The sequence below is a fragment of the Palaemon carinicauda genome, chromosome 36 (assembly GCF_036898095.1).
Source record: "Palaemon carinicauda isolate YSFRI2023 chromosome 36, ASM3689809v2, whole genome shotgun sequence".
Lineage (NCBI taxonomy): Eukaryota > Metazoa > Arthropoda > Malacostraca > Decapoda > Palaemonidae > Palaemon > Palaemon carinicauda.
Genome location: NC_090760.1, coordinates 64,589,785 through 64,605,555, shown reverse-complemented (window position 1 = coordinate 64,605,555; position 15,771 = coordinate 64,589,785). Strand labels below are relative to the sequence as shown.

Here is a 15,771-nt window from a genome sequence, read left to right as displayed (position 1 = left end):
ACCATGTTGTGCTGGAGTGGTGTCTGGCGTAAGGTCATCTCTCCAAGAATATAGCACGGTTTGGAAGGGTTACAGTGCACAAAGGACAAGGATTCTCTCAAGCAAAGGGATTAAATTTTATTTTACTCAGTTATAAATTTTCTATTTCATTTTGACTGTTGTAATTAAATATAAATTAAACAATTTCTTTAATTTACCCTGTCACCATTAATTTGTATATCATTGCATGATTTCAAGTAAAAAGTTTTTCCATATGGCGACCGTGACAGGATTCGTGCAATCCTTAACCTCCCTGTCCTTTGTGTTGTAAGCCTTTCATTGTGGGTGGGGCTGTCCTCGGCTTCTTTATTTTTCATATTTGATATAGGCTTATTGGTATATGTAGTGAAAGCATAAAATTTGTGCTCGGTATTTGAATATTTTTATTGAAGTGAATATATGTCTTTTGTAACACGGATAAATATTCGTTATTGCTAGAAACTTTGATTTGTGTTTATCTAGGTTTGGTATTAGATTAACTTTGTAGAATTATTAACATGTCTGAGGATATATTGAAGAAACGGCGTTCTTACGCTCGGCAAAGAGTAACAAAGATATATAATACAGTTCAATCGAATCTCGAAGGATTGTCTGAACAAGATAGACTTTTGTATATTCACAGACATGAACAGTTAGAAAAAGAACTGTTAGGGTTAGACCAGGAAATACTGAACTATGTCATAGATAAGGAAGACGAAAGCTCCATTGAACAAAAGATTAACACAGATGAAGACTACCAGAAAAAGATAATGTCGGCTTTGTTAAGTTTACAAAGGCAACAGGCTTCTAGTTTAGAAACTGTAACCACGCCTACCCCGGTAGTTAACCTTAAGAATGAGTTAAGGATGCCTCAAGTTCCTTTACCTGAATATGACAACACCAAGGGTCAGTGTTTAGTGAAGTTCTTTTATGAATTTGAAAAATTGACTGACAAACAAAATTGGTCAAATCACTTAAAGTTTATGTATCTACGAAATCAGTTGTCAAAGTCTCCAAAGGCACTTGTGGATTCTCTTGATATTGATAACCAGTCATATGACGAGGCAAAGAAATTATTATTGCAAGCATTTGCAACTCCATTAACACAAAAATATGATGCAATTAAGAAACTTGTAGAATTGAAGTTAACTTTATCAGGTGATCCATATGCCTTTGTAGCCTCGATGAAAACTATTATGAATGCATTCAAAAAGCTTGACGTCAAAGTTGACGATGTTCTCCAGTACTTCATATGGCATGGTCTTAATGATCGCTTTCAATCTTTACTAATTCAGATAACAAATGAAAGCAAACCCTCGTTAAGTGAAATTGAAAGTAACGTATTTGAGGCTGTTGAGAGGTATAACAGAACGAATGAAAGAAATTTTGAGCAAAAGGAGAAAACTAGGACTAAGAATATGGAATCAAGCACAACTCTCGCAACCAAAGTTAGTGTTAGCCCTAAATATAAGTCATGTATCCTATGTACAAAGGATGGTAAGCAAGATACCGCACATTTGCTAGTAAATTGCCCAGTTTTTGCGAATCCTAAAATGAAAGTAGAGAAACTTAAAGAGCTGAATGCTTGTGTTAGGTGTGGCTATCATAATCATGTGACTCGTCAGTGTAAATTAAAGTTTACCCAAAGGTGTAGAAATTGCAGTGGATGGCATTTTACATACCTGTGTGTTGCTAAGGAGAGGCTTAATAGTTCCAGTACTAAAGCTTCTGATTCTAGTAATACTGAATCCACTGAAAACTCTATGCATACTAGTGGGAAAAAGCCAGAACCGAAGCATACTTTAAATAGCCTCACATTAGCTGAAATTCATCAAAATGTTACTGGTGGTGCTGCAATTTTACCAACTTTTACATGTTCTGTGGCTGAAGAAAATAATGTGGTTCGAGTTTTACGAGATTGTGGTAGCCAGAGAAATTTTATTTGTGATAAGCATGTAAACCATATGAAGTTCCCTGTCCTAGCAAAAAAACGTCCATATGACTATTCATGGTTTTAATTCTACTAGGGACCTTGTAACTGATATTGTTAATGTACCTCTCAAGTTAGGTAGGGAATGGCATTCCATCGAAGCAGTTGTTGTACCCAGTATTGATATAGAGTTGAAACTGGAGGGCTTAAATGTCATTGTTAAAGAATTTCAAGATAGACATTACATTTTAGCAGATAAGTTTCTTAGTGACAGTGTGGACACTATTGGTAACATTGGTCTTATCTTGGGAAATGATGCTGACTTTTTGCTGTCGCTAACTACACACAAATTTGGATTAAGCAATCCCTCTGTGTATCTTGACACTCCAGTTGGTGTCATGCTCACAGGTAATATTAACAGAATGATGAAAAACTTGGATTATTTACCTAACATTAATATTGGAAATAGTTCACATACTACGGTTAGCACTCAAGGAGACACACTTTGTATGGAAGGGGAAGCTGCCCAGACTAATAGACAATTACAATTCCTCGATAGACATAGCTTTTTGGCAGTCTCTCAGTCTGAACTTCGAGATGACGATGTTGACTTGATTTCCAACAGATCACCGGCGAGTATCAAAGTTCAAGAAGCCAACACTAATTCAACCTATGCTATTTTTAACAAAAAGGGTAAGCTAAAGCAGTCTGAATTGATTAAAGCTACGGAAGAAATGCTTGAAAAGCAATGCATCGAATATCTGGACTATGAAAAATCCCAGCTATCTGAAGATGACAAAGAAACCAATAAAAAGCTAGTAAAGTATGTTCTTGATAGTACAGAACGAGATGAAGAAGGTAGACTAGTAATGCCACTGATGTGGAACAACAAGATATCCCATTTGTTAGGGAAGAACTTCAATTTATCCCGGATGATACTGAAGTCTAACTTAACACGTATGAAGAATAAACCTGAGCATTTAAAGATGGTTAATGATGTATTTAAAGAGCAACAAAATCTGGGAATCATAGAGAAAATTGAAGATATTAATTCTTTTATAAATGAACATCCAGAAGCTAGTTTCTTGCCTCATATGCCTGTGTTCAAAATGGCCAGAGACACGACCAAGTGTCGAGTCGTGTTTCTGTCTAACTTATGTGAGAAAAACAAATCTGCGAAGAGCACTTATAGTCACAATCAGTGTATGCTTCCAGGCCCTTGTCTGAATCACAAAATTGCAACTTCTCTGATTATGCAGAGATTTGACACCCATATGATTTGTTTTGACTTGAAAAAGGCATTTTTGATGATAGGACTCAAGGAAGAGGATCAGAATAGATTGTTGTTCTTATGGTATCGAAATATTCTTAAGGGTGACTTTACTGTTGTGGGCTATAGGAACAAGCGTTTAAGTTTTAGCCTAAGGCCTAGCCCTTGTCATCTCATGCTAGCTTTGTTCAAAATCTTGATATTGGATGTTGAGAGTGACAACGAGGAAATGGTTAACTTAAAGAAATCGCTGTATAATACCATTTATATGGACAATGGGTCATATTCGTGTAACTCTGCCAAGGCTTTATATGAAGCGTACTACTGTCTCCCTAATATCTTTGGACCATACAAATTTGAATTGCAACAATTCGTAACAAACGATGCAGAACTGCAAGAAATGATTGACCGAGATTATGATAGTGAAACACCCAAAGAGGTAAAGTTGCTCGGCATGGTTTGGGATAGGGAAGCAGACTCGCTAGGCCCTGGTAAGATTTTCCTTGATACGCAAGCTAGCACAAAGAGGTCAATTTTGTCAACATTGAATAGTATCTATGATATATTTAATATCTATGGACCGATCTTGAACAGGGCCAGGCTGTTTCTTAAAAAGCTTCAAGAAGACAAGACTATCACATGGGATAGCCCTCTCTCAGAAACATTAAAAAGGGAATGGACACTTATTGGAAAACAGGTGAATTCTACTCCTAAAGTAGTAATTCCTAGATTCCTGGGTAGGAGAGATGGTAGCTATAAACTAGTAGCATTTTCAGATGCAAGTAAGGATATTTATGGAACTGTGGTGTATATTGTAAATGTCTTCAATGGTAATACAAGTTTTTTGACCGCCAAGAGCAGGGTCGTTAACAAACAGTTAGAGAAGAAAACCATTCCTGTAATTGAATTTCAAGCTTTGGGACTAGCCACAGAGACACTAATCAGTTTATTTCAAGAACTTGCTGGTCAATCAGTCGTTACTCCAATCAAAATTGTGAGCATGGCGATATATTCAGACAGTATGGTTGCTCTTAATTGGCTTTACTCTTATACATATAAGTATGATAAATTGCAGAAGAAAGGAGTTTTTATTAAAAATAGGTTGAAAGCTATAGGTGACTTGTGCCAAGTTTTCCCAATAACATTTTCATTTGTGAATGCATATGATAATCCTGCAGATTATATTAGTAGATGTGTCTCATACAGGAGACTTCAGAAGACTGCGTATCATGGTGGACCCGAGTTTCTTAAGAAACTTCATAAAGACGAGGTTCAGTTTAGTTTCAAGGTGCCAAACCCCCTTGAAAAGAGAGATGAAGTACCCGGCCCTGAAAGGGAAGATACTTCCTTAATCACTGTCTCAACAGATTCTGAAAGTAAAGAAAATAACAAGAAAGACATCAATAGCATTGAACACTTGATACCCCTGACTAAGTTTTCCAGTTTCCATAAGCTAGCAACTGTTCATAGGATGGTGTTGAAATTCATCAAAACCATCAGAGAAAAACTAACAAATAAAGGAATCGACGTTCATTGGGGAAATTGTGTCAAGGAGAAAAATCTTTATGCTTTAGCATGTAGGCAGATAATAGGTAAAGAACAGGAAAATAACTTCCCAGAAGTTTGTGAATTCTTCAAGAAAAGTCATACATTAAAAAGAAACATTCCTAATTTGGTAACTCAAATGAATATTTTCCAGAGCAAAGACACTTTGCTAAGAATCCGGAGTAAATTCGGAAGAAACGAACAGATTTTCTTTCCTGTGCTGTTACCTAAGCATGGTTTCCTAACTAAATTGCTTATTCGTGATATGCATGTTAGTCTAGGACACGCTGGTGTGTATTCGATCTTGGCTCAGTTACGTAAGCAATTTTGGATAATCCACTTTTATTCCACAGTAAAGAAGGTACTTAGAGAATGTATAACTTGTAGAAGGCTTAATGAGAGACCAATCAAAGCAAATCAGAGTGCCTATAGGGATTTTCGGAGCAATCCACCACCTATTCCATACAGGTATATTTTCATAGATTACATCGGTCCTTATACAGTAATATGGAATGGTGAAAGGAAGAAGATTTGGTTATTATGCGTGACATGTTTGTGGAGTCGTGCCATCAACTTGAAGATATGTTTATCTGCTGATACTCGAGACTTTCTCAAGGCCTTCCAACTACACATATATGAGTTTGGCATCCCGGAATTTTGCATATCTGATTTGGGATCCCAGCTAACTGCTGGTAGTAGAATCATTGGAACCTTTCTCAACGATTTTGAAACGCATGCCTTCTTTGAAGAAAATGACATTAAGCCCCTGAAGTTCGAGCATTATGCCAAAGGTAATAGTTCTTTGGGTTCGCTAGTTGAAAGCTGTGTAAAAATGGTGAAAAAGCTAATTTTTAGTTCTATTAAGAACACTGTGCTTGATTATCAAGATTTTTACTTCCTTATTTGTCAAACTGTCCATCTTATTAACAAAAGACCAATTGCTTTTAAGGATAGTCTGAGAGATGCTTGTATTGATAATGTAGAAAAACCAATAACTCCTGAGTGTTTACTTAAAGGCTATGATCTGGTATCAGTGAACATTATTCCCGAGTTGCAGAATTCTTCTTCAGATGACACCAATTGGGTGCCTGGTAGTAGTGCTATTGATGATGTTAAAGATAATTACTATAAGCTTAGGCAAGCTAGAAACAAACTAGTTGAGGCATATCATTCAGAATTTCTTGCAACTCTCATTAATCAAGCAGTAGATAAAAGGGATCGTTACAGACCTGTCAATCATAAAACCTTGGCTGTAGGAGATATTTTTCTGTGAAAAGAGGACGCAAGCAAACCAAGTACTTATCCACTTGGTATAGTAAAGAAGACAGAAGTAAATCACCTAGGGCAAGTAAAAGCAGCTCGTGTGCTTAAGGGTAAGTTTCGTGAAGTTGTGTACAGGACAACAGATTCACTCATTTTGCTTCTTCCTAAAGAAGGATTTCATACTGTTGTTGAAGTTGAAACTGAATTACCTATTGATCAATTAAAAGTCAGAGAGAGAAGTAAACGGGCCCCTGCACTTGAATCTATGAGAAACACAGAACTCTTGGTTCAAGAGGGCCTAGTATAATAGGCTTACATGGTTATGTATATTACCATATTCTTTAGGGGTAAGATACACATGGGCTATAAAGAGTGTGTAATGAAATTGTTGCTGGGAGTGAGTAAAGGGTGAACAAATTGTTTCTTTGATTAAACTTAGTAAACTTTAATCAAATTGTTGCTGGGAGTATACAAAATATATCAAAGATATATTTCACATTTATTGTTTACTTGACAGTATGTTATTTCTCTTTTATTTATATAAACTCCCGCATACCTTTTAAAATATTTTGTTTCTTGTTAAGCATGGGATTTAGGAGTTTATGTTTTGAGTTCCTTCTACTTCTCATGAATCGTAATCACCAAGTTGTAATTAGCTATTTAGATTTACTATTATTACTTTATTGTGGCTAAAGTTCATCTTCATAAAGTTAATTTGGCTGATTCATGATAAATGTTTTCTTGATTAACCTTTTCAAACCCAAAGCTATAAACGAAATAACAAAGTTTAGCAGAGGCGACCATATAATGTCTCGAAGAAGAGGTGACGATATAACTGCCAAAACGCAGAATAGCAGTTGTGACTCGAAGACCAGAACGACAGGACCTGTTGTTGAACACTCCTACATGTATCAGCCGATCTGCTTATAGTCTTCATGGATGACAGAGTTTAATGGTATAATTAATATGAAGATTTACTATTAAGAAGTTTGCCGAGGACAGCTACCATTGACGATGAAGGCGAAATTCAACAAAACTACCGAAGGATTTGGGGAGAGAAAGGAGACGGGTTTTTAGCAGTTTGGAGGTAAGAATCGAGTTACATTTACGCGTGTTTCAGTCGATTTTCAAATTGCTTATATATGAACTTTGTCGGTTCATTAACCTAACTTGCACGTCCTATAAAATATTACCTGATAGTTCGTGATATTTAGAAGGAACTTGATAATTGTTATAAGTGTTATTTTCTTGTGAACTTTTGTAAAACTCAACGAGGTTTAAGTATCAGAGGTTAAGCTAACGAGTAACTCAGTTCTTTCATATATTAACGTTAAAAAACTTCTAAAAACTTTAAGACTGAGCTATTGAGCTTGCTTATATGTTGGCTAAGTAGACTAAGCACTGGAAAAAACTTATACTAAATTTTAAGCTAGGCATTTATCCTAGTAAATAACTTTAAATTTGTATCAGGCTAGCCTAAAACTTAGCTAAATACTAAGACTATTACGATCTTTGCTATCTAATTTATTACATTTTATATATTTACATTTAAGTAAAAACATTTAAGGCTTACGCCTTAGTCTAAACCATAGATGGCCATGACCTCTATTATAGATATTTCATTGTATTGTCAGGTTATGGAAAAATTCAGTGGTGACCATGTTGTGCTGGAGTGGTGTCTGGCGTAAGGTCATCTCTCCAAGAATATAGCACGGTTTGGAAGGGTTACAGTGCACAAAGGACAAGGATTCTCTCAAGCAAAGGGATTAAATTTTATTTTACTCAGTTATAAATTTTCTATTTCATTTTGACTGTTGTAATTAAATATAAATTAAACAATTTCTTTAATTTACCCTGTCACCATTAATTTGTATATCATTGCATGATTTCAAGTAAAAAGTTTTTCCATATGGCGACCGTGACAGGATTCGTGCAATCCTTAACCTCCCTGTCCTTTGTGTTGTAAGCCTTTCATTGTGGGTGGGGCTGTCCTCGGCTTCTTTATTTTTCATATTTGATATAGGCTTATTGGTATATGTAGTGAAAGCATAAAATTTGTGCTCGGTATTTGAATATTTTTATTGAAGTGAATATATGTCTTTTGTAACACGGATAAATATTCGTTATTGCTAGAAACTTTGATTTGTGTTTATCTAGGTTTGGTATTAGATTAACTTTGTAGAATTATTAACATGTCTGAGGATATATTGAAGAAACGGCGTTCTTACGCTCGGCAAAGAGTAACAAAGATATATAATACAGTTCAATCGAATCTCGAAGGATTGTCTGAACAAGATAGACTTTTGTATATTCACAGACATGAACAGTTAGAAAAAGAACTGTTAGGGTTAGACCAGGAAATACTGAACTATGTCATAGATAAGGAAGACGAAAGCTCCATTGAACAAAAGATTAACACAGATGAAGACTACCAGAAAAAGATAATGTCGGCTTTGTTAAGTTTACAAAGGCAACAGGCTTCTAGTTTAGAAACTGTAACCACGCCTACCCCGGTAGTTAACCTTAAGAATGAGTTAAGGATGCCTCAAGTTCCTTTACCTGAATATGACAACACCAAGGGTCAGTGTTTAGTGAAGTTCTTTTATGAATTTGAAAAATTGACTGACAAACAAAATTGGTCAAATCACTTAAAGTTTATGTATCTACGAAATCAGTTGTCAAAGTCTCCAAAGGCACTTGTGGATTCTCTTGATATTGATAACCAGTCATATGACGAGGCAAAGAAATTATTATTGCAAGCATTTGCAACTCCATTAACACAAAAATATGATGCAATTAAGAAACTTGTAGAATTGAAGTTAACTTTATCAGGTGATCCATATGCCTTTGTAGCCTCGATGAAAACTATTATGAATGCATTCAAAAAGCTTGACGTCAAAGTTGACGATGTTCTCCAGTACTTCATATGGCATGGTCTTAATGATCGCTTTCAATCTTTACTAATTCAGATAACAAATGAAAGCAAACCCTCGTTAAGTGAAATTGAAAGTAACGTATTTGAGGCTGTTGAGAGGTATAACAGAACGAATGAAAGAAATTTTGAGCAAAAGGAGAAAACTAGGACTAAGAATATGGAATCAAGCACAACTCTCGCAACCAAAGTTAGTGTTAGCCCTAAATATAAGTCATGTATCCTATGTACAAAGGATGGTAAGCAAGATACCGCACATTTGCTAGTAAATTGCCCAGTTTTTGCGAATCCTAAAATGAAAGTAGAGAAACTTAAAGAGCTGAATGCTTGTGTTAGGTGTGGCTATCATAATCATGTGACTCGTCAGTGTAAATTAAAGTTTACCCAAAGGTGTAGAAATTGCAGTGGATGGCATTTTACATACCTGTGTGTTGCTAAGGAGAGGCTTAATAGTTCCAGTACTAAAGCTTCTGATTCTAGTAATACTGAATCCACTGAAAACTCTATGCATACTAGTGGGAAAAAGCCAGAACCGAAGCATACTTTAAATAGCCTCACATTAGCTGAAATTCATCAAAATGTTACTGGTGGTGCTGCAATTTTACCAACTTTTACATGTTCTGTGGCTGAAGAAAATAATGTGGTTCGAGTTTTACGAGATTGTGGTAGCCAGAGAAATTTTATTTGTGATAAGCATGTAAACCATATGAAGTTCCCTGTCCTAGCAAAAAAACGTCCATATGACTATTCATGGTTTTAATTCTACTAGGGACCTTGTAACTGATATTGTTAATGTACCTCTCAAGTTAGGTAGGGAATGGCATTCCATCGAAGCAGTTGTTGTACCCAGTATTGATATAGAGTTGAAACTGGAGGGCTTAAATGTCATTGTTAAAGAATTTCAAGATAGACATTACATTTTAGCAGATAAGTTTCTTAGTGACAGTGTGGACACTATTGGTAACATTGGTCTTATCTTGGGAAATGATGCTGACTTTTTGCTGTCGCTAACTACACACAAATTTGGATTAAGCAATCCCTCTGTGTATCTTGACACTCCAGTTGGTGTCATGCTCACAGGTAATATTAACAGAATGATGAAAAACTTGGATTATTTACCTAACATTAATATTGGAAATAGTTCACATACTACGGTTAGCACTCAAGGAGACACACTTTGTATGGAAGGGGAAGCTGCCCAGACTAATAGACAATTACAATTCCTCGATAGACATAGCTTTTTGGCAGTCTCTCAGTCTGAACTTCGAGATGACGATGTTGACTTGATTTCCAACAGATCACCGGCGAGTATCAAAGTTCAAGAAGCCAACACTAATTCAACCTATGCTATTTTTAACAAAAAGGGTAAGCTAAAGCAGTCTGAATTGATTAAAGCTACGGAAGAAATGCTTGAAAAGCAATGCATCGAATATCTGGACTATGAAAAATCCCAGCTATCTGAAGATGACACAGAAACCAATAAAAAGCTAGTAAAGTATGTTCTTGATAGTACAGAACGAGATGAAGAAGGTAGACTAGTAATGCCACTGATGTGGAACAACAAGATATCCCATTTGTTAGGGAAGAACTTCAATTTATCCCGGATGATACTGAAGTCTAACTTAACACGTATGAAGAATAAACCTGAGCATTTAAAGATGGTTAATGATGTATTTAAAGAGCAACAAAATCTGGGAATCATAGAGAAAATTGAAGATATTAATTCTTTTATAAATGAACATCCAGAAGCTAGTTTCTTGCCTCATATGCCTGTGTTCAAAATGGCCAGAGACACGACCAAGTGTCGAGTCGTGTTTCTGTCTAACTTATGTGAGAAAAACAAATCTGCGAAGAGCACTTATAGTCACAATCAGTGTATGCTTCCAGGCCCTTGTCTGAATCACAAAATTGCAACTTCTCTGATTATGCAGAGATTTGACACCCATATGATTTGTTTTGACTTGAAAAAGGCATTTTTGATGATAGGACTCAAGGAAGAGGATCAGAATAGATTGTTGTTCTTATGGTATCGAAATATTCTTAAGGGTGACTTTACTGTTGTGGGCTATAGGAACAAGCGTTTAAGTTTTAGCCTAAGGCCTAGCCCTTGTCATCTCATGCTAGCTTTGTTCAAAATCTTGATATTGGATGTTGAGAGTGACAACGAGGAAATGGTTAACTTAAAGAAATCGCTGTATAATACCATTTATATGGACAATGGGTCATATTCGTGTAACTCTGCCAAGGCTTTATATGAAGCGTACTACTGTCTCCCTAATATCTTTGGACCATACAAATTTGAATTGCAACAATTCGTAACAAACGATGCAGAACTGCAAGAAATGATTGACCGAGATTATGATAGTGAAACACCCAAAGAGGTAAAGTTGCTCGGCATGGTTTGGGATAGGGAAGCAGACTCGCTAGGCCCTGGTAAGATTTTCCTTGATACGCAAGCTAGCACAAAGAGGTCAATTTTGTCAACATTGAATAGTATCTATGATATATTTAATATCTATGGACCGATCTTGAACAGGGCCAGGCTGTTTCTTAAAAAGCTTCAAGAAGACAAGACTATCACATGGGATAGCCCTCTCTCAGAAACATTAAAAAGGGAATGGACACTTATTGGAAAACAGGTGAATTCTACTCCTAAAGTAGTAATTCCTAGATTCCTGGGTAGGAGAGATGGTAGCTATAAACTAGTAGCATTTTCAGATGCAAGTAAGGATATTTATGGAACTGTGGTGTATATTGTAAATGTCTTCAATGGTAATACAAGTTTTTTGACCGCCAAGAGCAGGGTCGTTAACAAACAGTTAGAGAAGAAAACCATTCCTGTAATTGAATTTCAAGCTTTGGGACTAGCCACAGAGACACTAATCAGTTTATTTCAAGAACTTGCTGGTCAATCAGTCGTTACTCCAATCAAAATTGTGAGCATGGCGATATATTCAGACAGTATGGTTGCTCTTAATTGGCTTTACTCTTATACATATAAGTATGATAAATTGCAGAAGAAAGGAGTTTTTATTAAAAATAGGTTGAAAGCTATAGGTGACTTGTGCCAAGTTTTCCCAATAACATTTTCATTTGTGAATGCATATGATAATCCTGCAGATTATATTAGTAGATGTGTCTCATACAGGAGACTTCAGAAGACTGCGTATCATGGTGGACCCGAGTTTCTTAAGAAACTTCATAAAGACGAGGTTCAGTTTAGTTTCAAGGTGCCAAACCCCCTTGAAAAGAGAGATGAAGTACCCGGCCCTGAAAGGGAAGATACTTCCTTAATCACTGTCTCAACAGATTCTGAAAGTAAAGAAAATAACAAGAAAGACATCAATAGCATTGAACACTTGATACCCCTGACTAAGTTTTCCAGTTTCCATAAGCTAGCAACTGTTCATAGGATGGTGTTGAAATTCATCAAAACCATCAGAGAAAAACTAACAAATAAAGGAATCGACGTTCATTGGGGAAATTGTGTCAAGGAGAAAAATCTTTATGCTTTAGCATGTAGGCAGATAATAGGTAAAGAACAGGAAAATAACTTCCCAGAAGTTTGTGAATTCTTCAAGAAAAGTCATACATTAAAAAGAAACATTCCTAATTTGGTAACTCAAATGAATATTTTCCAGAGCAAAGACACTTTGCTAAGAATCCGGAGTAAATTCGGAAGAAACGAACAGATTTTCTTTCCTGTGCTGTTACCTAAGCATGGTTTCCTAACTAAATTGCTTATTCGTGATATGCATGTTAGTCTAGGACACGCTGGTGTGTATTCGATCTTGGCTCAGTTACGTAAGCAATTTTGGATAATCCACTTTTATTCCACAGTAAAGAAGGTACTTAGAGAATGTATAACTTGTAGAAGGCTTAATGAGAGACCAATCAAAGCAAATCAGAGTGCCTATAGGGATTTTCGGAGCAATCCACCACCTATTCCATACAGGTATATTTTCATAGATTACATCGGTCCTTATACAGTAATATGGAATGGTGAAAGGAAGAAGATTTGGTTATTATGCGTGACATGTTTGTGGAGTCGTGCCATCAACTTGAAGATATGTTTATCTGCTGATACTCGAGACTTTCTCAAGGCCTTCCAACTACACATATATGAGTTTGGCATCCCGGAATTTTGCATATCTGATTTGGGATCCCAGCTAACTGCTGGTAGTAGAATCATTGGAACCTTTCTCAACGATTTTGAAACGCATGCCTTCTTTGAAGAAAATGACATTAAGCCCCTGAAGTTCGAGCATTATGCCAAAGGTAATAGTTCTTTGGGTTCGCTAGTTGAAAGCTGTGTAAAAATGGTGAAAAAGCTAATTTTTAGTTCTATTAAGAACACTGTGCTTGATTATCAAGATTTTTACTTCCTTATTTGTCAAACTGTCCATCTTATTAACAAAAGACCAATTGCTTTTAAGGATAGTCTGAGAGATGCTTGTATTGATAATGTAGAAAAACCAATAACTCCTGAGTGTTTACTTAAAGGCTATGATCTGGTATCAGTGAACATTATTCCCGAGTTGCAGAATTCTTCTTCAGATGACACCAATTGGGTGCCTGGTAGTAGTGCTATTGATGATGTTAAAGATAATTACTATAAGCTTAGGCAAGCTAGAAACAAACTAGTTGAGGCATATCATTCAGAATTTCTTGCAACTCTCATTAATCAAGCAGTAGATAAAAGGGATCGTTACAGACCTGTCAATCATAAAACCTTGGCTGTAGGAGATATTTTTCTGTGAAAAGAGGACGCAAGCAAACCAAGTACTTATCCACTTGGTATAGTAAAGAAGACAGAAGTAAATCACCTAGGGCAAGTAAAAGCAGCTCGTGTGCTTAAGGGTAAGTTTCGTGAAGTTGTGTACAGGACAACAGATTCACTCATTTTGCTTCTTCCTAAAGAAGGATTTCATACTGTTGTTGAAGTTGAAACTGAATTACCTATTGATCAATTAAAAGTCAGAGAGAGAAGTAAACGGGCCCCTGCACTTGAATCTATGAGAAACACAGAACTCTTGGTTCAAGAGGGCCTAGTATAATAGGCTTACATGGTTATGTATATTACCATATTCTTTAGGGGTAAGATACACATGGGCTATAAAGAGTGTGTAATGAAATTGTTGCTGGGAGTGAGTAAAGGGTGAACAAATTGTTTCTTTGATTAAACTTAGTAAACTTTAATCAAATTGTTGCTGGGAGTATACAAAATATATCAAAGATATATTTCACATTTATTGTTTACTTGACAGTATGTTATTTCTCTTTTATTTATATAAACTCCCGCATACCTTTTAAAATATTTTGTTTCTTGTTAAGCATGGGATTTAGGAGTTTATGTTTTGAGTTCCTTCTACTTCTCATGAATCGTAATCACCAAGTTGTAATTAGCTATTTAGATTTACTATTATTACTTTATTGTGGCTAAAGTTCATCTTCATAAAGTTAATTTGGCTGATTCATGATAAATGTTTTCTTGATTAACCTTTTCAAACCCAAAGCTATAAACGAAATAACAAAGTTTAGCAGAGGCGACCATATAATGTCTCGAAGAAGAGGTGACGATATAACTGCCAAAACGCAGAATAGCAGTTGTGACTCGAAGACCAGAACGACAGGACCTGTTGTTGAACACTCCTACATGTATCAGCCGATCTGCTTATAGTCTTCATGGATGACAGAGTTTAATGGTATAATTAATATGAAGATTTACTATTAAGAAGTTTGCCGAGGACAGCTACCATTGACGATGAAGGCGAAATTCAACAAAACTACCGAAGGATTTGGGGAGAGAAAGGAGACGGGTTTTTAGCAGTTTGGAGGTAAGAATCGAGTTACATTTACGCGTGTTTCAGTCGATTTTCAAATTGCTTATATATGAACTTTGTCGGTTCATTAACCTAACTTGCACGTCCTATAAAATATTACCTGATAGTTCGTGATATTTAGAAGGAACTTGATAATTGTTATAAGTGTTATTTTCTTGTGAACTTTTGTAAAACTCAACGAGGTTTAAGTATCAGAGGTTAAGCTAACGAGTAACTCAGTTCTTTCATATATTAACGTTAAAAAACTTCTAAAAACTTTAAGACTGAGCTATTGAGCTTGCTTATATGTTGGCTAAGTAGACTAAGCACTGGAAAAAACTTATACTAAATTTTAAGCTAGGCATTTATCCTAGTAAATAACTTTAAATTTGTATCAGGCTAGCCTAAAACTTAGCTAAATACTAAGACTATTACGATCTTTGCTATCTAATTTATTACATTTTATATATTTACATTTAAGTAAAAACATTTAAGGCTTACGCCTTAGTCTAAACCATAGATGGCCATGACCTCTATTATAGATATTTCATTGTATTGTCAGGTTATGGAAAAATTCAGTGGTGACCATGTTGTGCTGGAGTGGTGTCTGGCGTAAGGTCATCTCTCCAAGAATATAGCACGGTTTGGAAGGGTTACAGTGCACAAAGGACAAGGATTCTCTCAAGCAAAGGGATTAAATTTTATTTTACTCAGTTATAAATTTTCTATTTCATTTTGATTGTTGTAATTAAATATAAATTAAACGATTTCTTTAATTTACCCTGTCACCATTAATTTGTATATCATTGCATGATTTCAAGTAAAAAGTTTTTCCATATCGGGTATCGCCGCGAGAACATAATCCGCTTTGGTGGTTGAGCGAGTCACGCCCCTGATACGAAACTGGACTTCTGCGCGCTGAAACCAAGCAAACGCCTCTCCGCTGGCAAACGATGAAAGTTTGAATGGAGCGGCCGCAGCACCAACTGCC

At 35.9% G+C, this 15,771-nt stretch overlaps 2 protein-coding genes across 2 annotated transcripts; both read left to right on the top strand.

Moving 5' to 3' along the window:
* Positions 1-536: 536 nt before the first annotated feature.
* LOC137628665 (uncharacterized) lies at positions 537-6,036 on the top strand. The gene is made up of 3 exons (XM_068359818.1): positions 537-924; positions 1,177-1,973; positions 2,083-6,036. The coding sequence occupies exons 1-3, from the start codon at positions 537-539 to the stop codon at positions 6,034-6,036; spliced, it is 5,139 nt and encodes a 1,712-aa protein (XP_068215919.1).
* Positions 6,037-8,218: 2,182 nt separating this feature from the next.
* Positions 8,219-13,718, top strand: LOC137628664 (uncharacterized). Its single transcript, XM_068359817.1, has 3 exons — positions 8,219-8,606; positions 8,859-9,655; positions 9,765-13,718. The coding sequence occupies exons 1-3, from the start codon at positions 8,219-8,221 to the stop codon at positions 13,716-13,718; spliced, it is 5,139 nt and encodes a 1,712-aa protein (XP_068215918.1).
* Positions 13,719-15,771: the final 2,053 nt, after the last annotated feature.